Source organism: Narcine bancroftii, chromosome 10 (assembly GCF_036971445.1).
Source record: "Narcine bancroftii isolate sNarBan1 chromosome 10, sNarBan1.hap1, whole genome shotgun sequence".
In the NCBI taxonomy this organism is placed as follows: domain Eukaryota; kingdom Metazoa; phylum Chordata; class Chondrichthyes; order Torpediniformes; family Narcinidae; genus Narcine; species Narcine bancroftii.
The window spans coordinates 46,428,816-46,453,446 of NC_091478.1; the positions used below are offsets into that span (position 1 = coordinate 46,428,816).

Consider the following 24,631-nt stretch of genomic DNA (forward strand, 5'->3'; position numbering starts at 1 on the left):
AAGAAGAGAGAATATATCTTTGGAATTTTACTAGAATGGATCTTGGTTTTTGTTGTGGTTGTGGTTTAGGGGCTAATGTGCCCTTTCTATTTCAATTTCTTCCTGTAATTCTGGTCTTCCTAGGACCCTGTGGATCCATTCTTTTATAAATTCTCTCATATTGTTGCCTTCTTCATCTTCCTTAAGGCCCACTATCTTTATATTGTTTTTTCTATTATAATTTTCCATTATATCTATCTTCTGAGCTAACAGCTCTTCTGTCTATTTAACTTTTTTTTTATCAGATTCTTCTAATTTCTTTTTTAAGTCATCTACTTCCATTTCTATGGCTGTTTCTCGTTCTTCCACCTTGTCCACTCTTTTTCCTATATCTGACATGATCTCTAATCTATTCATTTTTTCTTCTGTACTTTTTACTCTTTTTATTTCACTGAATTCTTGTGATTGCCATTCTTTTACTGGTTCCATATATTCTTTAAAAAAATATATATCCATGTACTTGCCCTTCCCTTCATCTTCCATTTCTCTGTGTTCTTCCTCTTCTTCTTCTGAGTCCACCTCAGGATCTGTGTCCTTTACCTCTGTCTCTTCTGGTTTTCTTGTTGGTTTGTTTGTTTTATTTTGTTGGGTATTTTTGGTCTTCTTATTTTTACTAGAAGTGTCTTGATGCTAGTCTTCTTCCTCTGGGTTGGTCATCTGTTGTTTCTTTGATTTCTTATTTTTACTCTCTTCTTTCTTGTTCTTGTTATTTTCTATGTTTTCCTCTTGCTTCTTTGTTGTGGTTGTCAATTTCAGCTGTGGAGATCGACTCCTCAGCTGGTCCCCCCACCCGTCAGTGTTATTTTTGTCTTGCGCATGCGCGGTTGCGCACTTTTGTTTGGCTCCGTGAGCCATTTTTGTAGTCCCGAGTTCGGGGCTTCAACTGACCTTAGGGAGTGGGCTTCTCTGTCCACGGCGGGCCTCCTCGCACAGGTAAGGCCTTCACCTTCTTCTTCCGACGTCTTTTCTTCTCTTCTTCCCGTTGCTTTTGGCTTTTCTTTCTTCTCTGTCATTTTCTCCACACCTTTACTTTCACTTTATTTTGGTTTTTGTGTTTGTGCCTTTGTTTTTTCACTGTCTTTTTTTTTTACTTTTCCGGAGAGGGCTTGAGTTCCCCGACCGGCCACTACTCCATGACGTGACTCCTCGGATGTTTCCCTAGCTGAGGAGTTTAAAGAGTCACAGAATAAAGGATGGGCTACAGAGGTCTGAGATAAGGATGAGGATGGAAATATCTTTGGTTTCTCTACTGTACAGGGATGACATTGAAGGCATATTCAAATTAGGGATTGATTAGAGATGTTGAGATATGCAAAAAATCAAACCATCACGCAATACCTCTTCCATTGTACTTATGTGCACGACAATAAAATCACTATCAACTCCATCAACGTGCCTCCCTACTTTGCAGGTAAAATATGAAGCAACCCATCTCACCCCATCCACACTTTCTTCTCCCTCCATCCATTGGGAAGATTCACAAGTGTGGGATCACATGCCACTAGTTTCAATGACAATTTCCTTCCTCCCGTTACGAGACTCCTGACGAGCATCCCACCAGTAAAACAATGCTGCCTTTGCTCTGTTCGAACTGATCGCTCTCTGCAGTCTGTAACTCTGCACTCTGCTTTTACTGCTACACAGTAGGCACTTTTAAGCTGCAGCACCTTGCTAGTTAGTCCTCCTGGGATCTAGGTGCGATTAGTGGGGCAAAGGTGCTTCCAGCAACTTTTAAGCTGCAGGGGGATCGACCCATTAAATTGCCAAACTGGTGATTTAAGGGGGATCCCGCCCCCATGATGATGTGTTGAATGACGTGCCACGCCCCTACCGGGAACGATCTTCAGATGCTGGCTAAGCAACTCTGCTGAGCTGCAGTACAGCAGGCAACAGTTGTGACCACCGCTGTCAGGCGAATGCTGCAGTCATTGGAGGAGCAGCAGGATGTAAGCACAGCGCATTTCAGTCGAGGCAGCTCAGTGACGCTCGTACGCAAGCGCTGATGTCATCAGAACAATCAGGTCGGCCATTTTCATTTTCAAGCCACCAGTGGACATGACCTAGTTAAGTTTAACGGGATTCCCTGACTACCTCATTTTACCCTATTTTACATGGCAGCTTGAAAGGGGCTAGTATAAGTGCTGATTAGCTGGACTGTTTACAAAACATACTTTCCCACTCTACCTTGGAACACCTATCAGTAAATTTGAACTCGACTTGAACTTAACCTGATTGTGCTAGAAAATGCCACTGTTAGAAGATGAGCCACAATCTTAATGAACAGCCGATCAGGCTGCACTCTTGTGCAATTCCTGCTCATAATTGTTACGTTTGTCTGGAAATTGAATTGCCCTGTTTCTTTGCATGCTAATTAAGCAAAATTAATTTTAACCTGAGTCTGCTGAGCTGCTACTTACCTTTTCTGGATTACTGCTTCTATGTGTGATTTTCCTGCACCAGGCATGCACCAGGTCAGTATTACACTCACAACCCTGAGACACCATCACTTCCACTTCCCCAGGGTGACAGTTGCACCTGGGCCACTGCTACATCCCATCCAGAATTTTGACAAAGAGAAATGTGTGCTGATTACAACTCCCATGTGCTCTGCATTGTAACTAATCTTACCCTCCCTCAGGCAAACCAGGATAAGACAGTTGACCGGGGTTCAGGCCTGGGATATCTGGAACATATCTGCCAATTGATTGAAACAATCGGGCAACTCCAGGAACAGAACAAGCAGCTTCAGAAGCAGGTGTGGACTGTTGAGAGAATACTGAAGGTGAACAGGATAAAAGAGGTAAGTGGCTATGATGGAGTAGATTCGAGTCCATGTGAATGAGCAGCTTATTCGTTTGGGTGACTCAAACCTCAGCCTCGTAGGGTGAGGTGTTTCAGGGAAGCCTTTGCAGGCAATCCCAGTTTTTTGTGTGGAGTCAAAGTCAGACCATATGGAGCAGGCCATTGGGCCCAACTTGTCCATGCCGACCAAGTTGGCTTTCTGGGCTAGTCCTACTTGCCTGCATTTGGTCAATATCCTTTCAAGCACTTCCCATCCATACATCTGTCCAAATACCATACGGTATGGTTGGTATAGTGGTTAGGGCAATACAGGTGGCATAGCAACACCCTCACAGTGTCAGTGACTGGGACCAGACCAGGGTTCGAATCCCACGCTGTCTGTAAGGAGTTTGTACAATTCCCCGTGTCTGCGTGGGGTTTCCCCGGGAGCTCCAGTTTCCTTCAACCCTTCAAAAATGTACTTGGGGTGTAGGTTGATGGGGTGTAAATTGGCTGGCACGGACTCGTGGGCCAAAATAGCCCATTTCTGTGATGTTTGTCTAAATTTAAAAAAAAATCAAAATGTCAAAATTCTGCCCACTTCGACAGTTTCTTCCAGCATGGTCCAGACATGGACTATCCTTTGTGAAAAGGTAGCCTCTCCCCCCCCCCCCCCACCATAAAACAATGCCATGTAGTATCATCCACCCTGGCATTGCATTTTCACTGGAAAGAACGTTGGAAATCATTGCAGCAATCCACAAAACAAGACTGAAAACTCCAAATGGAGAAACCAGCCAGCTACAAAGGTGAGAGGATGCTCAGCTGAGCTGCTACATGGACATTTCAGGCCTGAATATTCACTGCTCTTCTGTCCAGCTTCTGCACAGTGCACCAGTGGTCAAAGACCCAACCCAATTACACTGAAACCTGAGCACTCCATCTTTTTTTTGCTTGGGCCACCCAGTTGGCCAAACTTGTTTGTGGTCCTCCAGAAAAGAACAGACTGTATTTGCAAAGGCCCCTGCAAATACAGTTTGACATTACTTGAGTAAAATTAATTTCCTTGTCTTTAGGCCTGCTTCCGTGTTATTTGAAGGGAACATTCACCCATTGATGTTTGGCAAGATAGGAATATGACATGACCCCATACCCCCAGCCATGCCTCCTCACATGCTTCAGGACCCTTGCACGAACTTGCTCTTTACATACACTCTCTTACTCTCACCATGCAGAGCCCAGTCTCCCCTCACTTGAATGGGTTTGTTGGAATCTGTGGAATTGGGTGTATTTAGAGTTGGTTATATTGGCATGGGATGGGGGGTCTTTAAGTGAGAATCCTAATGTGTACAGTGGGGTGCAGGTCCATATGAAGAGTATTTAAGTCTGGTTGCTTCTTTTTGTGGGTAATTATGTTTCTGTGTCTGATCATGTTGCCCTTGTATCTTTTTGTGTCTCTGTGAATCTGTCATTGTCTGCATGTCTGCTGCATTCCTCGATCCTTAGTACAGTCTGTGTTTTCTCTCCCTCTCTAGCCCCTTTTACATAGAACCCTCAAGCCAGCTTTCCTCTAGCTTTTATATGCTTCACTTACCCTGCATGAATGCAGAAAAGGTAGATTGACGGGTCCATTTCACTGTGTTTCCTCCGCCAAGGGACCTAGTGTCAGAGGTGGAGTGAAGTCACACCACCTCCTATGTAAACTGACGAGCACTGAAACTGGCTTGAAAGGGGGATGGTTGATGATGTCATGATGACGTCCTCAGCCTGTGACCAAAGCATGCAAATTTTAGAATTAACCATCTGAGAATTTTACAATTAACCCATTGTGAGCCTGGGAACAAATTGGTTCTTATGAGTAAGGCACATCCAGTATGTCTACAAATCGGAGTGATAGCATTCATACCTGCTGTTCAGCCTCTGTAATTGTGTTCAGAGTGATTCCACTTCCCAGTATGTATGTTTTGCATCACAGCAGAGCGCGGAGCTGCTGTGCATCTTGTCCTGCCCCTTTTGCCCTGGGAAGCTGGCTTGCTATGTAAAAAGACTCAGTGATCCACTTTTAGTGTGAACACTGAATTCACCTTTCTGATTCCCCTTTTACATAGATCATGAGTTGGGCAATAAGGCAGCTTTTCTATGTAATAACCCCCTTCTCTCTCTCTTTCTCTCTCCCCCCTTGCTCCTCTCCCCTTACCCTCTTCCTTCTGCCCACCCCTCCCTTTCCCACCTCCTCACCCCCCACCGCATTGCGTAAGTCTCCCTTTCTGCATCTAGTGCACTCTGCATGTTTGGAGCTGTCTCTGTCCCTGATGTTATATCGGCATGTGTATGGTGCAATTCCTGTGTGTCTGTTGTGATGCCTGTCCGCTGCAGTCTGCTATGTATGAGATCCCGGGGCTTCCTGTTAAACTGATTGTCATTGCTCCAGGAAGAAAGGAAATCCTTTGAATTTTTGTAGCATGTTTGTGATGCCAAGAAACCACTAAATGAGAACAATGTGTAAATTCCCTGGCTTCCCTTTTCTCCCATTTTATCGTCCTTTGCCTTCTAACACGCAGTGTTCAAGGAAATCTTTGAACTTGATTAACATTTTTGAAGTCTGCAACACTTAAAGATGAGCTTAAAAACCTATTTCCAAGCCTCTTAGACCCTGCTCCAGCCTACCAACTTCTTTCAGTGATTGCAGGCAGCACTCAAATCACCACCCAAACATTTATGACATGGAATAAACATCACTCTTACAGAGGTTCTGTGAAGAAAAGGTAAATAAATCAATGGAAACTTATCTTGCACCGTGTATTTCCTGATGTGAGCAGCTTTGCACCTCATAACTTCAAAATACATGGGATCCATGGACCCCACCCTCACATAAGATAGAGCAGAAGTAGGTCATTCGGCTCATCGAGTCCACTCTGCCGCTCCATCATGAGTTGATCTATTCTCCCACCCAGCCCCATTCCCTGGCCTTCTTGATATCCTGACTATTCAGATACCTCTCAATCTCTGCCTTAAATACACCCAATGACTTGATTTCCACAGCCACTCATGGCAGCAAATTCCAGAGGTTCTCCACTCTCTGGCAAAAGAAATCCCTCTGTATCTCTGTTTTAAATGGTTGCTCTTCAATTCTTAAATTTGCCCATATGCCCTTGACCCCTCCCCCTCCCCCCCCCCCCACCAATACAGAAAATAATCTCTTTATTCTCACTCTGTTTCCTGCTGATCACCTAATGCTCCATAATGGTTCTCATGTTGAAAAATCCTAACTACAGACTCTAAAGGTGATCAAAAGCTTAGAAACAAGCCTAGCCCTCTTATACCTGCACCAGTGAAGCAATTAAATATACCTGAGTATCAAAAATACCTGTGAAGCCAAATGTCCAAAACACTACGGTGCCCTGAAATGGGGTAATATGTATAAAAAGTACTGTAATTTCTTCATGGGTAAACCAAAATGTATACAAATAACCTTGAATAAAACCTGGAATGTGGACTTTCTTTTCATGTGAATTGTTTGATTACAAATTTAAAACTGTGGAGCACAGGGGCAAATATAGGAAAAAGGAGTCTTTGACCCAAACATCATGGAGGGCACTGCAGCTCTCCTCTTCTCCCCCTTCCCATCTGAGCTGAAGGACCAGACGTGACCAATACACTTCATAGGGGAGCTCTGCGCTGACTGCCTATTCCCTTTCCTTCTCCTAACAGTCAACCCATTACCTGCTTCTTGCCTCTTGGGTGTGACTGCTTCCTTATAGCTTCTGCCTACCAACCCCTCTGTCTCCCAAATGATCTGGAGTTCATTCAGCTCCAGCTAGGCTCGGTGTCATGGGGGGGGCATTCGCGGGCCATGCCCCACCCCAAATGAGTTATTGTGCTCCCCCACCCGCCGCAGCACTAGTGTCACTTGTGGGTTGTGGACCGCACCAAAATGATTCACATTTTTTTGTCTCCATGCACTATAAGCACGAGTGTTAGTCTGAAATGCCGGAGAGAGGGGGGAGATGTGATGGTGGGGCAGACGGAGGAGGTCCACGGCAGGCATGTCATCCGCTCCCCCCAACCCCACTGATGAGTTCTCGAACAGTAGTTTGAGCCCCTCGATTAGATATCTTCTGACGCTAACTCTGGCTCCAGCTTTGGTTCCCTAACATGGTCTGTCAGGAGCTGGATGCACTTCTAGCAGGAGCAGGGACACTTGTTGTGTCCCAGATTTCCCACATCCTGCAATCTCAGCGTTCCACTGCTCTAGTTGCCAGCTCCACTACTTACTCTGGGTTTCTATGAAAAAAATTGTACCTGTCCTTACCTGTACCACATCCTTAGTTACTACTTGCCAAAGCCCCTTAAGTCAAAGTCTCTAACTCCTACAATGGGCCACTCACCCAATGGCCACTCCTACAATGGGCCACTCACCTAATGGCTATTCCTACAATAGGCCACTCACCCAATGGCCACTCCTACAATGGGCCCCTCACCCAATGGTCACTCCTACAATGGGCCCCTCACCTAATGGCCACTCCTACAATGGGCCCCTCACCCAATGGCCACTCCTACAATGGGCCACTCACCTAATGGCCACTCGTACAATGGGCCACTCACCTAATGGCCACTTCTACAATGGGCCACTCACCCAATGGCCACTCCTACAATGGGCCACTCACCTAATGGCTACTCCTACAATAGGCCACTCACTCAATGGCCACTCCTACAATGGGCCTCCTCACCCAATGGCCACTCCTACAATGGGCCCCTCACCCAATGGCCACTCCTACAATGGGCCACTCACCTAATGGCCACTCCTACAATGGGCCACTCACACATGTGCCTGCTTTATTTTTATTAGTTCCTGCTTGATGTGATTGGTCCGCTAAAGCTCTGACCTCCTCAAATGATCCTTTTTAAATCTTCTCCCTGACCTGTGTGTAGCTCTCTCTGCTCATGATTCCATTGGGTAATGTGGGGTTCCCCATATATAACCTGAAACCATGATCTTTTGTAATAAATTCTTAAAATCGGGGACCATCCTTCTCCTGCTACATCCACCGCCCATCTGCTCTTTTTGCCATGCTTTAGTCTGTTAAAGTTCAAGTTAATTATCATCTGACTGTACATATACTACCAGACAAACCAATGCTTCTCTGGACCACAGTATGCACACGTACATATGTAATACATTTCTCACATACAGAACATAATAATCACAGAGACAAATAAAAATATAATATAAATTAAATATTTATGAAAGTCTGTTCTTCTACTGTCCGCTGACTTGTTGGCTGTCCCACAAAAGATTTTATGGAGCACAGATGTAATTCAGCATGGAAACAGTCCTTTTGGCCAAATCTATCCATGCAATTTAGGTGGTCTACCTAAGCTTGTCCCATTTACCTGCATTCAGCCTGTATCATTCTAAACCTTTCCTGTCTACGTACCTGTCTAAATATCTTTTGATTGTTGCAATTGTACGACAGCTTGTTCCACATTCACACCACCCTATGTGTAAAAAGAGACTCCTCAGGTTCCTTTTAATTTCTTCTCTCATCTTAAACCAATGCCCTCTAGTTTTAGACTTCCCTACCCTGGGAACAACACTGTGATTATTTATGATTTTATATATCTCTACACGATGACCCTTCATCCTCCTATGTTCCCTCCATAGACATAACAAGGCTTAGTTACAGAAGTGCATTGATCAGGATGAAATGAATGATCAGATGAATCAGGAGACAGGATAGCCATTGAAAATTTGGCTGAATGGTGCAAATTTCTCCGGTTGGAGTTTGCAGAGGTTTGGAATGACACCAGAACCCTGGCAAATTTATCCGGTTGTGTGGTGGAAAGTGCACTGACCACTCCTTCATGGACTGGTATGGGGGTACCAATACCCTTGAGCAGAAAGTGCTGCAAAAAGTAGTGGATACAGCCCAGTACATCACCAACAACAACCTCACACTCAATGTCACAAAAATCCAAGGAGCTGACTGTGGACTTAAGGAAGGGAAAACCAGAGGTGAACGATCCAGTGATCATTGGAGGATCAGAGGTGGAGAGGGTGAGCAAATTTAAATTCCTGCGAGACACTACCTTAGAGGATCTTTCCTGGACCCTGTCATCGTGAAGAAAGCACATCAGCGCCTCTACTTCCTCAGGAGTTTGCAGAGGTTTGGAATGACACCAGAACCCTGGCAAATTTATCCGGATGTGTGGTGGAAAGTGCATTGACCACTCCTTCATGGACTGGTATGGGGGCACCAATACCCTTGAGCAGAAAGTGCTGCAAAAAGTAGTGGATGCAGCCCAGGACATCACAGGCAAAGCTCTCCAACCATTGAGCACATCTGCATGGAATGCTGCCTTCAGAGAGCAGCTGCAATCATCAACGATCCATACCACTGACGTTCTCGCTGCTGCCATCAGGAAAGAGGTATAGGTGCTACTAGACACTTACCACCAGGTTCAGGAACAGCTGCTCCCCCTCCAACATCAGACTCCTCAATGACAAACTCAAAGACTCATTTAAGGGCTCTGACTATGCACAATATATATTTGTTTCTTCATTGCAGTTTGTTTCCATTTCTTTGTTTCCATTTCTCTCTTTTGTATACGTGGAGTACAGTTTACACTACTGATAAGTGGTAATTCTGCCTCGCCTGCAGGAACAAGAATCTCAGGGTGGTAGGTAGCGTCATGTATGTACTCTGACAATGAATTTGAACTTGAACTTTTCAAGGGATTAAGGCCCCAGGCCCAAAACGAAGATTATAGTAAAAACACAGAAATGTGTCTGTTGACTTTCCAAAATGTCTTTACTTTCTATGGCTGCTGCATGACCTGTGGAATTTCACCGGAATGATTGTCTACTGCACTCCACCTCAGCTTCTGCAGACTTTCTCGTTTGAGAATTCATTACCCCTTGTTGGGATGATGGTAAAGCTTTGTTGACATGTAATTTCTTTGCTACAATGTCCTATCAACACTGATCGCCTTTTCTCCTTTGCTTAGGATTTTTTATTGAATCATTGTTCCTGTGGAGCCTTTGGTATCTATCAGACCCTCACCAACCTTCCTGATCTGCAGAATGAACCATACCTACCCTGCCAAGGAAGATCACTTGTACTGGAGTCCACTTCACACATACCTGGAAGTCAAGGTTCAAGATTGGTGACATTCTGAATTATTTTTTTTCAATCTGAGAATTAACACTTGTTATGCCAAGATTGCAAAGCACATATTCTATTCATGATGGGTAAATTGAACACACACACACACACACCTCTGATTTGGATCAATAATAAAATTCTACCAGCCTCATGTCATGAGCACCTGCCTGCTCTCCAATCCCATTTCCTTTCTGGGGAGATCCCTAGGTAAAGTGCATAGTGAGAAACATTTAGTGACTATGAAGTGGAGTAAGGAGCTGTCTTGACTCTCTCAAACTTTCTTCTTTCTGAAAATCTAAATGGCCCATCTTACCAAATAGTAACATAAATTCTTGTGGGAAACTCCAGCCCTTGGACCTGATCATTGCTTTTATTCTGTCCTTGTCTCTGAACTATCAGGAGAAGCTCATTCCTTTAAAAGGCCAGATGGAAGAACCACAGCTAGTTTGGGATAGAGTTTCTGCAATCTTTTCTCACCCAATCCCCCAGCTCGCCTCCACCTTTTTGCAAGAATTCCACTCAAAGGCAAGAAAATTGGTCCATGGTGTTGAAGTTCCTTTCTTTGGAAATAAAAATATCCAAGCTTCTGGTCAGAGCCAAGGAAGAATGAAGAAAAGAAATGTTTGTGTGTGTGCTGTTACGAGCCCAAAGGACCCCAAAACCCAACAGCAATAGACATTCACCAAGACAAGTGGTTTTTAAAACAAAAGTTATTTTAAATCATCTTTAAACATGAAAATAGAATCAAACTTCAACTTAACTCTATACTTATATTTAACTATACTCTATACTAACCCAAATTAACCCCCTTCTAATTCTAAGTGTATGTGTATGTAATGTGTGTGTAAATTCAAGATAAGTTCTTTGGTTCACAGTTCAATCTCACTTCTCCTTCTTCCAAGATCTCTGGATGTAGGAAATTCTTATACTGTGCACAGAATCTAACATGTATAAAGTTCACCAGGCTTTGGTGCTTGAAAGGTAAATGTTTATCACTCAGGAAGGTTCTTGTAGGATTTGCAGAGAGAGAGATTTGTTGTTTCAGGACTTCCACAACTGAGGTACCCCCATTAGATCATTAGACCACCTCAATGTCTCGCTGATGAAACTTGCCCCAACAGGGTTTTCCAGATGGTAACCTCTTTCTTTCAGGTTATGACAGAGCTCCTTCTGTACTTATTCCAAGAGAAACATCAGACAGATAGCACTTCTAGCCATCCACTGCTTTTGGAACTTTTCATCAGTTCTTCCTGGATTGCACTGTTAAATGTCCCACACACACTGACTGAGAGAGCTTCTTACTTTTCTTTCTCTCTCTCTCTCCAACTGGCTTCCATAAAGCCCATGTGACTTACTTGCAAAACCCCCTCCTTCTTCAGCAAACAACAGGAGTTCTTTCTTCTGCTCCCATCTGTTGCTATTAGATAAACAAAACCCAGGAGTGACCTTTCTGTGCACTCTGTCAAAACCCTTGAAAAAGAGCTTCCAACATCCAGAGTGTCTCCAGTCCATTCATTTTATGACATCAGTTCAATTAACACCTACTTGTGAAATGTGCTTAGCATTCTCCAGAGATTTTCAATATTTCTTCAGTCTTTCAAATAAGATCTATTTTAAAATGTGTGTATGTATATAACCTACTCTAAATCTTACAAGTTCTCCCCAAATATTACCAAATTCTCCCAAAATATTATAATCATTACAGTGCGCATGTGGGTGTGCATGTGTGTTGGGGGTGGGGGGGGAGATGGGTGTATGGGTGTGTGTGTGTGTGTGTGTGTGTGTGTGTGTGTGTGTGTGTGTGTGTGTGTGTGTGTGTGTGTGTGTGTGTGTGTGTGTGTGTGTGAGAGAGAGTGAGAGAGAGGTTTTTAGATCTCATCGACATACTTTGCAAAAGATACTTGTTGATTTGGGTGCAAAGATCACAATTTCCAAATTTCACCAGGCACAAAATCTTGGAGAAGTGGTTAAATATGAAAAGGATTGTCTTTGACTTCAAGGAAAATGATAGAGTTTGGTTGAATGGACCTTTAGGATGTAGATAAAATATCATGCTGAGAATTGTTTAGCATTCATTTTGATAGGAAGAATGAGAAGCACAGTCCCACTGCCTCTTATTGACCCAAAAGTTCATATCCTTCTGGTCATCCATGTTAGGTGAGTTAAATTCAATTATCATCAACTCTGATGAAAACTGCAGAACCACACATATTCTTTTCACTTGATGTTTGGATGAACAGAGGGGTTTTGTTATTATTGGTAATGAGGATGCTTTCCTATAATATGTTGCCTTACAACACGAATGTGGCTTTGTCACATATGGAGAATAGAGATGACAAAAGTATCATAAGATTCCTCTCATTGCTCCCCTCAGCTCCTGTCCCTGGATGAGGACATATGTGATGGCACAGTTGTAAAAGAAGAGAGTTCATGGGATATGTGGAAATATGTTGTAGAAAGTAGATATCAAATCATATGAGATAAAAAGAGCCAGAGGGTACATGAGCAAGGAACTCAAGATGAGATTTTGTGTGCCCCTCTCCTCAATCTTCATCCCTAAAATGCGGCACTAAGAGAGGAACAGAACACCTTAGTTGTGCCACATTTTAGGGATGAAGATTGAGGAGAGGGGCACAGAAGAAATTTACTGGAATTATTCTGGGAATGGAGGACTTCAGTCACCTGGATCGACTGGAGAAATTACATAGTTCTTTAATTACAGGAGGTTGTGAGGAAATTTAATGGAGTTGTTTCAAACTATGGATATGGAGAAGCAGAAAAATCAAGGAAGAGGATATATTAAAAGAAGATCATTCACATAATAAGCACAAGTGACATGAAGATAGAGCCAATAGTGAGGGTCTGTAAAATACTGTTAGAGTTGTAGAGGAGGGAGATTCAATTGAAATGCTCAAAAGGGAACTAGATAAGTGTACAAAAAGGAACATTTTGCAGGGAGGAGAATATTCTTCTTGTAGTGAGCTGATGCAGACCAATGAGTCAAAGTCCCCTTCTGTGCTGTGAAGAATCTGTGATTCTGCCTGTATATACAGATATCTATAAGAACTGCTTTTCTCCACTTGGAAGTACATGATGATAGTTGTACTATAAATGGACAGAAAAAAGGAAAAAAGTCGTGGCACTGCCAATGTTGCTATATTGCCTGCACCACCACTGGTGTGGACATGGGAGAGCAGGGAATGGAGACACAGCTCTGGTCTGCAGGATTCTACTGCCTGGTCCTAATGCCGATGGCTCTGGACAAGGTTTTAAATGACCTGTTAAAGGAGCCAACGGTGTATTTGTTAAAATCTTGCAACCACGGGATCTGTGCCCAAGTTGGTAGTACTGTGCTGGGGGGGGGGTGGGGGGTGGTGTGGGGCAGAAGACCAGTGCAGGGCATCGGAAACAGGAAGAACAACCCCCACCCACTGTTGGGAAGAAGAGCCATAGGAGAATACCCTACATGAGGGTGACCACGGCAGTGGAACAGCGAGGTGCTCAGTGGCTGAAGGAACCACACAGGCTGCAGGCTGTCAGTGAAGCGGTCAAAGGACTTACACAGGTTGTAGGCGACTTGCAGTTGAAGGATTCACACAGGCTGTGGGCTGTTGGAGACTGACTCATGCAAACTAGGTATCAGAACCAGGATTCGAGAGGCTGCAGGAGCGCTGGAGGCAAATCTATAGGCATTCAGTGTCTCTGATGGGACCCTCTTTTGCTTCTTTTGTTAGGGGCCTTGGAAATACTTATGGCAACTCTTTATTTGCCAAAATTTGAAGTATACATTTTTAATATTTTATTAGCAATAGTGAAAGAAATCTTTGAAAAACTCACATATGTCCTCATCCAGGGACAGGAGCTGAGGGGAGCAATGAGAGGAATCTTATGAAACTTTTGACATCTCTATTCTCCATATATGTGACAAAGCAACATATAACAGGAAAGCATCCTCATTACCAATAATAACACCACCCCTCTGTTCATTCAAACATCGAGTGAAAAGAATATGTGTGGTTCTGCAGTTTTTGTCAGAGTTGATGATAATTGAATTTAACTCACCTAACACGGATGACCAGAAGGATATGAACTTTTGGGTCAATAACGGTGAACAAATGGATGTAGTATCTGCATGATCAAAAAGTATTTGGTAAGAGCCCATATGCAAGGTTTATTGGCAATGGATTTAGGATGATCCATTCGGTTGCATAGAGGTCAGAGAATAATCACATTGTCATTTGATACTTGTGATGTGACACAAAGACCAACAACTTGCTAATATGCTCAAGATTCAGGTGCAAAAGCAGGGTGTAATATTCAATTTTGCTGATGACATATATTTAGGAGGGGAAATGACCCATGGAAAGGAAGCAAAGAATTTGTAAAGTTAATTGAATGGGTGAGAGGCTGGTAGATTTAATCTGATACAGGAAAATAAGGTAAATGATTACAAAATTGTCAATGTGGGTGTTCAAACAGATCATGATATGCACAGGGTAAGCATGTGAAACAAGTAATTCAGAAAGTAAGTGGTTTGTTGGTCATTGGGCGATATGCAGTTATAGTTTCCATACTTGTAGAAGGGCTTTGGAAGTGATGCCATGAAAATTCACTTGACTGATGGGAGGAGGGGTTTGTCCAGTGTGTGAACCTCTAGTTTACAAGAATTAGAGGTGAATTTGCTGAAGCATTTTATATTGAGAGGAATTGATAGTGTTGGTGCTGACAAGCTGCTTCCTGTGTTGGAAAGTATGGAATAAGGGAGCAGGCTATCAGGATATCACATCAGCTATATAGGATTAAGGTGAGGGAAGATTTCTTCAAGGAATTTAAGAGGGATTTTGGAACTCTCCATCTCGTAAATCTGTGGATGCTCAAATATAAGATGTATTCAAGATAGGCTGACATCCTTTGGAAAATAGATCTGGTAATCAGACAGGAAAGTGGACAAAGTACAGAATGTTATTTGGCAGAATTGTTTAAGGGTTATGTATTCTCATGTGCCAGGAAATTACAGCATGGAGTGCTTTTTAATATATACAATAAGCAACAGCACGAGTCGTTCTGCCTAATTACAAAAATGATTAGCATGAGCAGGCAGTGTGAAGTTGGAATGCTGGACATATTACACTCAACTAGTGCAGCTTAATTATCTATTCTGATTTCTGATACCATTTTCCCTCAAGCAATTAAACTGCCTTCATGTTTAAATGTCCATTCAACTGTCACTGTGACATCGGAGTGCTGGTCTTGTCTGATCTTTGAAACTTTTTGGTGTTTTGTGTGACCTTCATGACTGTTTGCTGATGTCTGTTTCATAATTGTGTATCTGTTTGAAGATGACGATACAGAGCCAGGTGGAAGAGGATGGTTGCGGAAGCCCGTGTGTAAAGAGATGGGAAAATCTATTGAGATTAAGGTGAAACATAGCCTTGGCGGGACAAAGAACCTGAACTCATCGCACCAAGGACTCCAAGGGGCAAGAACATAGAAGCATAGTATGTGAAGATTGGGAGCAGGAATTGGCACTCCCTGCAGCAAATAAATCCTCTTGTTGATGAGTGTCATGTGAAAATGTATACTACTTTTTAGTTTGGTTTCATGTTGTAACATGGATTCAGAAGGATGAGGCCTCTGTTATTTCTTTACACAACTTCATATCACTTCACAAGTTCAGATAATTAAAAACACCAGGAGAATGCCAAAGTTTGATGATCTGTCCACTTGTTTGTCCTGGCACTGAATGCGTCCCAGTCCTTAATGAAATTCCAAGGTCTGACAAGTCCCATCCCCCTTGTGCATGATTCCCAATTCTGCTTGCTCATTCTCCTTGGCAATCTTCCCATTGTTTAACTTATTCTCTAATTGCAATGTGTTAATCTTGTTCTGCACCTGGGTTCCAGCACTATATCATGTTTTGTTAAACTGCAACTTTGACATTTTCTTTATCAGTTGTTCATTTATACACAAGAGAGTTCTGGTCACAAACTATTAACTCGTTCCTTACAGTGGGATAACCCAAACCCAAGAGATGTGGGTTTCACCTCTCTCTGAAAAAGGTGCCCATTCAAGTCTCTTTGAAATCTTTCTCCTCTCACCTTAAACTGATGCCTTCTAATTTTAAACTCTCCTCCCTTCCTGGCAATGTTTTATGTATCATTACTACACATTTTCCTGCTTCATAATATCTTTCCTTTCACTGAACGACAAGAACAGTACACAATACTCCAAATGTGGTCTCAACAATGTCCTGCAGAATTGCATCATGACCTCCCTGCTCCTGAACACCGTGCCCTGACCAATGAAAGCAAATGGGCCAAACGCCTTCTTTACCACCCGACTATTTGCATCACCACTTTCATGGAATTATGTATCTTTACCCCTAAATCTCTTGGTTCTACAACATTCTTCATTTCCAGTCCTGGTTTAACCTATCAAAATTCAATACCTCACATATGTCCAAGTTAAATTTCATCTGCCTTTCCTTGGCCCACTTTCCCAGTTCTCTTGTAATCTCAAATAACATTGTTCATTCTCCATTATGCCACTAATTTGGGTCGCATCTGCAAAATTATTCTCCATGCTAACTTCATTGTCATCTAAATTGTTAATATAAATGACAAACAACAGTGAACCCAACACCAATCCCTTCAGTACACCATTTGTAACAGGCCTCTAATCTGAGTAACAACCACCCATGGCCACCGTCTTACCATCTCCTACCATCAATTGGTCAACTTTCCCTGTACCCCATCTAATTTGACCTAAAGATCAGCCTTGTGACAGGCCTTGCTAAAATCCATGTAAACACATCCACCACACTGCCCTCATCAATTCTTCACAAAACTCAAGTGCATGAAACACATTTACCCACACACAAAGCCATGCTGACTCTCCCTATCAGTCCTGGCCTTTCCAAATCCAAGGAGATCCTATCTCTCAGAATCCCCTCCAGTCATATGCTCACATCTGACATTGAACATTCCAGCTCATACAGGCCCTCAGCCTGCGATGCTGTGCTGACCTAACTAAACCTACAGCAGTACAATCTAATCCTCACACACATAACTCTTCATTTTTCTTGCATCCATGTACCTGTCTAAGAGTCTTTTGAATGTCTCCTGCACCACTGCAATACATTCCAGCCACTCACCACTCTGAATAAATAACTCGCTGGCTGTTCACCCTATATATCCCCCTCACAATCTTATATATCTCTATTAAGTTATTATTCATCTTTCATTGCTCCAAAGAGCTCTCTCAACCTACCTCCATAAAATGTGTTCTCCAATCCAGGCAACATCCTGCTAAATCACCTCTGTTCTCTCTCAAAAAGCATCAACATCCTTCCAGTAATGAGGTGATCAGAACTAAACACAATACTCCATGTGTGGTCTAACCAGAGTTTTTTTAGAGTTACAACATTACATCATTGCTCTTGAACCCAATCCCTAGTTAATGAAAGCCAGCACACGATACACCTTCTTCACCACCTTATCAACTTGCGTGGCAAGCTTGAGGGATCTATGGACCTCGACCCTAAAATCTCTCTGTTCTTCCACACTGTTAAGAATCCTGCCATTCATTAACCACATACTTGCTGTCAAGTTCAACTTTCCAAAGTGTATCACTTCACGCATGTCCAGATTGAACTCCATCTGCCACTTCTCACCTAAGTCTGCATCCTGTCTATTTCCTGTATAACCTATGACAACCATCTACACTATCCACAAGACCTCCAACTTTGTAGCATCTGCAAGCCTACTGACCCACCCCTCCACTTCTTCATGAAGTCATTAAAAAAATCATAGAACACAAGTCCCAGAACTGATCTCTGCAGAATGTCACACGTCATTGATCTCCAGGCTGAATATGTTCTATCTACTACTACCCTCTGCTTTCTGCATGCAAGCCAATTCTGAATTAAAGCAGTATCGTTCCATGGATTCCACGCATTATGACCTTCTGAATGTGCCTACCATGAGGGACCTTGTCAAAAGCCTTATTAAATCATTATATACCACATCCACCAATTTACCTTAATCAATGTATGGGACATTGGTCTGTAGTTCTCTGTCTTACACCTGAGGCATTTTTCTAAATAAAGCCATCATCCAGCAATTCAGCCATGATCAACAATGATGCAAGTATTTGTGCCATTTCTTCCCACGTTTCCCACAAATTTCCAGGATATACTTGATCAGGCCATGGTGATTTATCTGCCTCAATATGTTTTAAGACTCTAGCACCTCTTCTTCTTAATGTAGATTTTCTTCAGAACATCGCTGTTTACTTCCCCGGGTTCCTGGCCTCTACGTCATCGTCCACAGCTAATACAGATGAGAAATACTCATTATAGACCTCACCCATTTCCTATGGTTCCACACATAGAGGATGATCTTGTTGATCTTTAAGGGCCCCTATTCTTTCCATAGTTTAATTAATAATACTTGTTAATCTGTGCCATTTAAAAAATACTCTGCTTTTCTATTTGGTGCCAAAGTGGATCATGTCACATTTTTTCACCTTACATTCATTTTGGCATTTCACGTCCATTTCACTTGTCTCTATCCCATTGATATCTCTTTACATCCTCCTTCCTCTCAATCCCATCTAGTTTTGCATCATTAACAAACCTGACAATATTTGGTTTCCACAGAAAATTATTGATATAGACTGTGAACAGCTGGGCTCCAAGGACTGATTTTGGCACTATCCTACTCACCACAACCAGAGAGAGGCCCACTCTTCACTTTCTGCCTGTTAACTCATTCTCAACCCAACATATTGCTCCCAGTTCCATCACTCTAATCTTACTGACCAACCTTTTGTTGGGACCTGATTGCAAGGCATTTGAAAATCTACATACACCACATCACTCATTCCCCCTTATCTGTTCTATCATTCACTTCCTCAAAGAACTCAAAAAGATTGATCAAACATGACTTCCCTTCATGAATTCACACTGACTGTGTTCAATCCTTCTGTTTCTCTTAGAGCCTTTATTATTTCTCATCATTATAGATGCTGCCATTTTCTATACAGTGAATGTTGTTCAAACAGCTTGGAAATTCCATGAGTTCCTTCCTTTCTTACAGTGCTATACTGCAATCTGGAGGAACTGTTGCAAAATCTATATATTGTGAAAGGTAATAAGCAATGATTATCTCTATTGCTCTGACAACTGATATAGATTGTGTTGACCTTGAGATATATCCACTTTCAACCTCACCAACATCTCTAGTTTCATGAAGACAAGCACAAACTATTAATTTAAGTTTTCTGCCATTTCTTTTGCAGATTCTCTGCCTGTAAAGCACCCATATTTGTCCTTGCATGTCTTTACCTTTTTGCATACCTTAAGAAGATCTCAGAGTCCATTTTGTGATTCTTGCCAGTCTGTCTCATATTCTGCCTTCCATTTCCTTATCCTAAAGGTTTGAAGTGAACAAACAAAGTTATGCAATTTCAATGGATTGAATGGCGCTCCAGTATACCCAGATCGCTCTGATCTCAAAGCGTTGCAATCACTCACTATTTACAGGATACATCTAGATTTTATTTACTGCCAACAGAGACAAATTTACATTTTCTAATATCGTTGTGCATTTGCCAGAACTTTTCCCATTCACTTCTGCTTGTATCCCTTTGTATCTTTGGGTCCTCTTCAGCACTTATTTCCTAACTAAAATTATATCATCAGTAAGCTTAGCAACCACACCATTGGTGCCCTTATCAATTATTTGTGTATATTATTCAATGCTGAGGGCTCAGTACCAATCACCGTGGTACACCACTTGTTACATCCTGCAAAATACTGCCAACTCTCAGGTAGTCAATCTATTATTCATACCATCTCCTGCACCACAGCTTTAATTTTCCACAATAATCTTTTTTTTTTAAGTTTTTATTTTTCACACCATAATTGGACTTTCAGGTGCACAACTATTGATTAACTTTTATCCACAGCCCACATTAGCTCATCAAAGAACTCCTACAAATTCACCGAACATGATTTTACTTTTGCAAAACCCTGAGGACTTTCCCTCATCTCTTGCTCTTTTGCATTGCAAGAACATCGTTAATAAAATTTTCTCTGCCACAGACATGAGCTAACTGGAGTAAAACACAAAAGCCTGCAGATACAATGATTGAAGTGAAAACACAATGCTGGAAAAACTCAGCAGGTCAAACAGGGTACTTTATACAGCAAAGATAAAGATACAGAACCAATGTTTTGGGCCTGAAGCCCTTCGTCAAGGAATGAGCACAATGTAGCCAGGCGGCTGAATAAAATGGTGGGGGGAGAGGCAGGGGGTGAAGCACAGGCCCACATACAGGAAGTAATAGGAGGTAATAAGGGAGGGAGGTATTGCATTGTGTTAGCTGATGTTTTTCTCTGTAACATAACACACTGCACTTTTGTTCTATTTTGTACAACCCATTGTATTCAAAAGATAGGTTGTCTGCCTGGAGAGGACACTTCACATGTCTCAGTATGATTCAATTAACAAATCAGTATTGTTCAATTATAGTGGGTTTGAGATCTAAAATGTTTCCACACAAACAATGGATAGCATGTAGTAATTTCTAGTCAGGAGGGAAATTGGTATTATTTAGTTTCTTATTTAATCCTAAAATATCCATTTTTAAATCATTGCTTCATGTCATTGCAAAGTTACTTGTCACCTTTGCAGTTTTTGCATTCCAAGGTTGTAATGGCAAAGTTTGAACTTCTGCATTTACAGTCATGCTGATTCTCATGGCTTTGTTATCTATCCTGTACTTTCTGGGAGGACGCAGAGTCTGTGCCAAAAACAGTGATATTCCTATTGCTAAAAAATGTTTCATAAAAAGTGATAAGGTTCTGGCTTCTGTCATTTTGTTCTGGATTGAAAAGAATGGATAATTTTCTTTTGCATTCACATAAATATATTTATCACAATCGATTGATACGATATGTGAATCTGAAGTAGTTTGTTGAATGGTGGCTCTTTATCCACTTGCACCTTTTGCAAAACAGCAGACAGAATGAGGATACAATCAAGATTATGGATAGGCAACTGCCCATTCCCATAACTAAGGACCAATAGTCATTGATAACTACAAGCAAAGGATTACTGAGTGTATCCTTGTAAAATCAACATGCATATTAACCCTTGCTTTTTCCTAACTCAGACAATTGTATCAGATCCTGTTAGTCTGACATTGAGTTCCTTGGTGCACTGTGTTCAATCAAACAATAACTTTTCCCCTGTCAACAGCTCAAAATAATTGGGCCGCATGGTTAGTGCAACGCTATTACTATGCCAACGACTCAGGATCTGTAAGGAGTTTGTACATTCTCCCCGTGTCCCTGTGGGTTTCCTCCGAGTGCTCCAGTTTTCTCCCTCATTCTAAAGATATACAGGGTTTGTAAGTTAATTGGCCACATGGGTATATTTCAGCGGCATGAACTGCTGGACTAGAAAGGCCTGTTACCGTGTTATATATCTAAATGAGAAGGAAACCTACAATAGAACAGTACAACACATCTGCACTGAACATGATGCCAAGTTAAACTAAATCTATTCTTCCTTGAATTTGTTACCACTACTTACCACTCCCCCCCTCATTCCCTGCATATTCAAGTGTCTATCTTAAAAGTTGCCTCATGACCAGGCATCTACCAGCCTCTGTATCTTAAAACAAAATTGCTTGTTGAATGCATGCCATCTATCATGTGCATTTTTACCCTGGGCAAATAATTCAGATTCCACCTGATCTATGGCTCTGAAAATCTTCTAAACTTCAGTCTCTGAAGCTCCTGAGAATACAACCCAAGTTGGTCCAACTTCTCCTTTAGCTCATACTGTCTAATCCAGCTATCATTCTGGTATATCTCTTCTGTAATCTTTCCGAGATCTCTACATCGTTCCTATAATGAGACGGCCAGAATTGCACAGACTATACCAAATCAAAGTTTTAAATCATTGTAACAAGACTTATTTTCTCTAATATTCAATACCTCAACCAAAGAAAACAAGTATCCCATATGCCTCCTTTACCACCCTATCTATTTGTGTGGCCATTTTCAGGGTAACTATGAGCTTAGACACCTAGATCCCTTTGTACATCAATGCCTTTAAGGATCTTTCCAAAAGATGTCAAAGTCTAAATTCAAATTAATTGTCAGAGAACACACATAACATCACATACAACCCGGAGATTCTTTTTCCTGAGCGCCAGAAGGATTTCAAGTTATCAGTGGTGTAAACTGTACTCAAGAAAAAGATACATACACAAAAGAGAAAAATGTAAACAAAGAAAGAAATGTAAGCAGACTGACTGTGCAGATATGGAAAAAAAATCAGAAATAAATAATGTGCAAAGTAAGAGTCCTGATATGAGTCTCTGAATGAGTCTGATGCTGAGGAGTCTGGTGGTGGAGGGGAGGGACTGTACCTGAATCTGGTGGTGCAACTCGACCTCTTTCCTGATGGCAGTAGTGAAACTAGAGCACGTCCTGGGTGGTATAGATCCTTGATCTTTGCTGCTGCTCTCTGACGGCAGTATTCCACGTAGAGTTTCTTGATAGTGGGGAGAGTTTTGCCTGCGATGTCCTGGGCTCTGTCCACTACTATTTCTAGGGTTTTACATTCAGGGGAATTGGTGTCCCCATACCAGACCATGATGCAGCCGGTCAGCACACTTTCCACCACTCCTCTGTAGAAGTTGGCCACGGTCCTACCAAACCTCCGCAAACTCCTGAAGAAAGTAGAGGCACTGACCTGTTTTCTTCATGATAACATGAGAATGTTAGTTCCAGGGAAAGTCCTCCAAGATAGTGACATCCAAGAACTTACATTTGCTCATCCTCTCCACCTCTGATCTCCCAATGATCACTGGATTGTACACCTCTGGTTTTCCCTTCCTAAAGTTTACAATCAACTCCTTGATTTTGGTGACATTGAGTGGAAGGTTATTGTTGGTGCACCATTCGGCCAAGTTTTCAATCTCCCTCCTATATGCTGACTCATCTCCCTTTCTTATTCAGCCCACTACCATGGTATTGTCAGTGAATTTGTAAATGGTATGGTACCAAACCACGCAATTGTAGGTGTAAAGCGAATAGAACAGGAGGCTAAATACACAGCCCTGTGGTGCTCCGGAGCTGCTGGAAATTGTTGAGATGTCCTTGCTAATCCACACTGAGTGTGGTCTGGAGGTGAGGAAATCCAGGATGCAATTACATAGTGGGGTAATGAGCCCCAGGTCTCGGAGTTTGCTGATCAGTTTTGAGGGGATGATGGTGTTGAATGACAAACTGTAGTCGACAAAGAGTATCCTGATGAATGCATCTTTGCTGTCCAGGTGTTTCAGGGCTTTTGTGTAGCGCCAGTGAGATGGCATCCACCACAGATCTGTTGCTACAATAGGCAAACTGGGACGTATCCATGTCACTATTCAGATTGTAGCTGATATGCTTCATCACCAGCCTCTCAAAACATCTCATCACTGTAGACGTGAGTACCAATGGTCAGTAGTGACTTCGGCAGATTGAAAACTTGGCCGAATGGTGCACCTTCCACTCAATGTCACCAAAATCAAGAAGTTGATTGTAAACTTTAGGAAGGGAAAACCAGAGGTGTACAATCCAGTGATCATTGGGAGATCAGAGGTGGAAAGGATGAGCAAATTTAAGTTCTTGGGTGTCACTATCTTGGAGGACTTTCCCTGAAACTAACATTCTCATGTTATCATGAAGAAAACAGGACATGGAGAGTGATGAAATTAAAACCGAGACTAAGGTCCTGAATTTAAATAAAGGGAATTATGATGGTATGAGACGGGAGTTGAGTAAGATTGATTGGGTGGTGTTTATGGGGGAGTTGACTGTGGATAGACAATGGAAAGCATTCACAGATCTAATGGAGAAATTGAAAAAATCGTTTATACCGGTTTGGCATAAAAATAAACCAAAACAAACCAAGAATGCAATGATAAGAAGGGAAATTAGAGACAGCATTAGGTCCAAAGAGAGAGCATATCAATTGGCCAAAAAAAGTACCACAACCGAAGACTGGGAGCAGTTCAAGATGCACCAAAGGAGGACAAAGGGATTAATCAAGAGACCAAAAATAAATTACGAAAATAAGCTTGCGGCAAATATAAAAACTGACTGCAAAAGCTTTTATAAATATGTCAAGAGGAAAAGATTGGTGAAATCCAGAGTAGGTCCTTTGCAGTCGGAATCAGGGGAATATATAATGGGGAATAAGGAAATGGCAGACCAATTCAATTCTTACTTTAGTTCTATTTTTACAAGAGAGGATATAAATAACCTCCCAAGGTTGTTTGGAAACATAGAGACTAATGCAAGGGAGGAACTGAAAGAAATCAGTATCTCTAAGGACATGGTTTTGGGGAAATTGATGGGATTGAAGGCAGATAAATCCCAAGGGCCTGATAATCTACATCCTAGGATACTTAAGGAAGTGGCCATTCAGATAGCAGATGCTTTAAGAATTATTTTCCAGAACTCGATAGACTCAGGATCAGTACCCATGGATTGGAGGGTAGCTAATGTTACCCCACTATTTAAAAAGGGGGGTAGAGAAAAAGCGGGGAATTATAGGCCGGTGATCCTTACATCAGTAGTGGGC

General features: G+C 42.1%; 1 protein-coding gene across 2 annotated transcripts in view; it reads left to right on the top strand.

The window, feature by feature from the left end:
- Positions 1-22,361, top strand: part of LOC138744521 (uncharacterized) — a 65,780-nt gene extending 43,419 nt beyond the window's left edge. The window contains exons 4-6 of one of the 2 annotated variants that reach the window (XM_069900839.1): positions 2,678-2,839; positions 9,829-9,976; positions 15,326-22,361. In XM_069900839.1, coding sequence (XP_069756940.1) covers positions 2,678-2,839; positions 9,829-9,976; positions 15,326-15,477 — 462 coding nt within the window. In that variant the 3' untranslated portion in view covers positions 15,478-22,361. Of the gene's footprint in view, positions 1-2,677; positions 2,840-9,828; positions 9,988-15,325 lie in introns of both variants that reach the window. The other variant, XM_069900840.1, reaches the window with a different exon arrangement.
- The last annotated feature ends 2,270 nt before the right edge of the window (positions 22,362-24,631 follow it).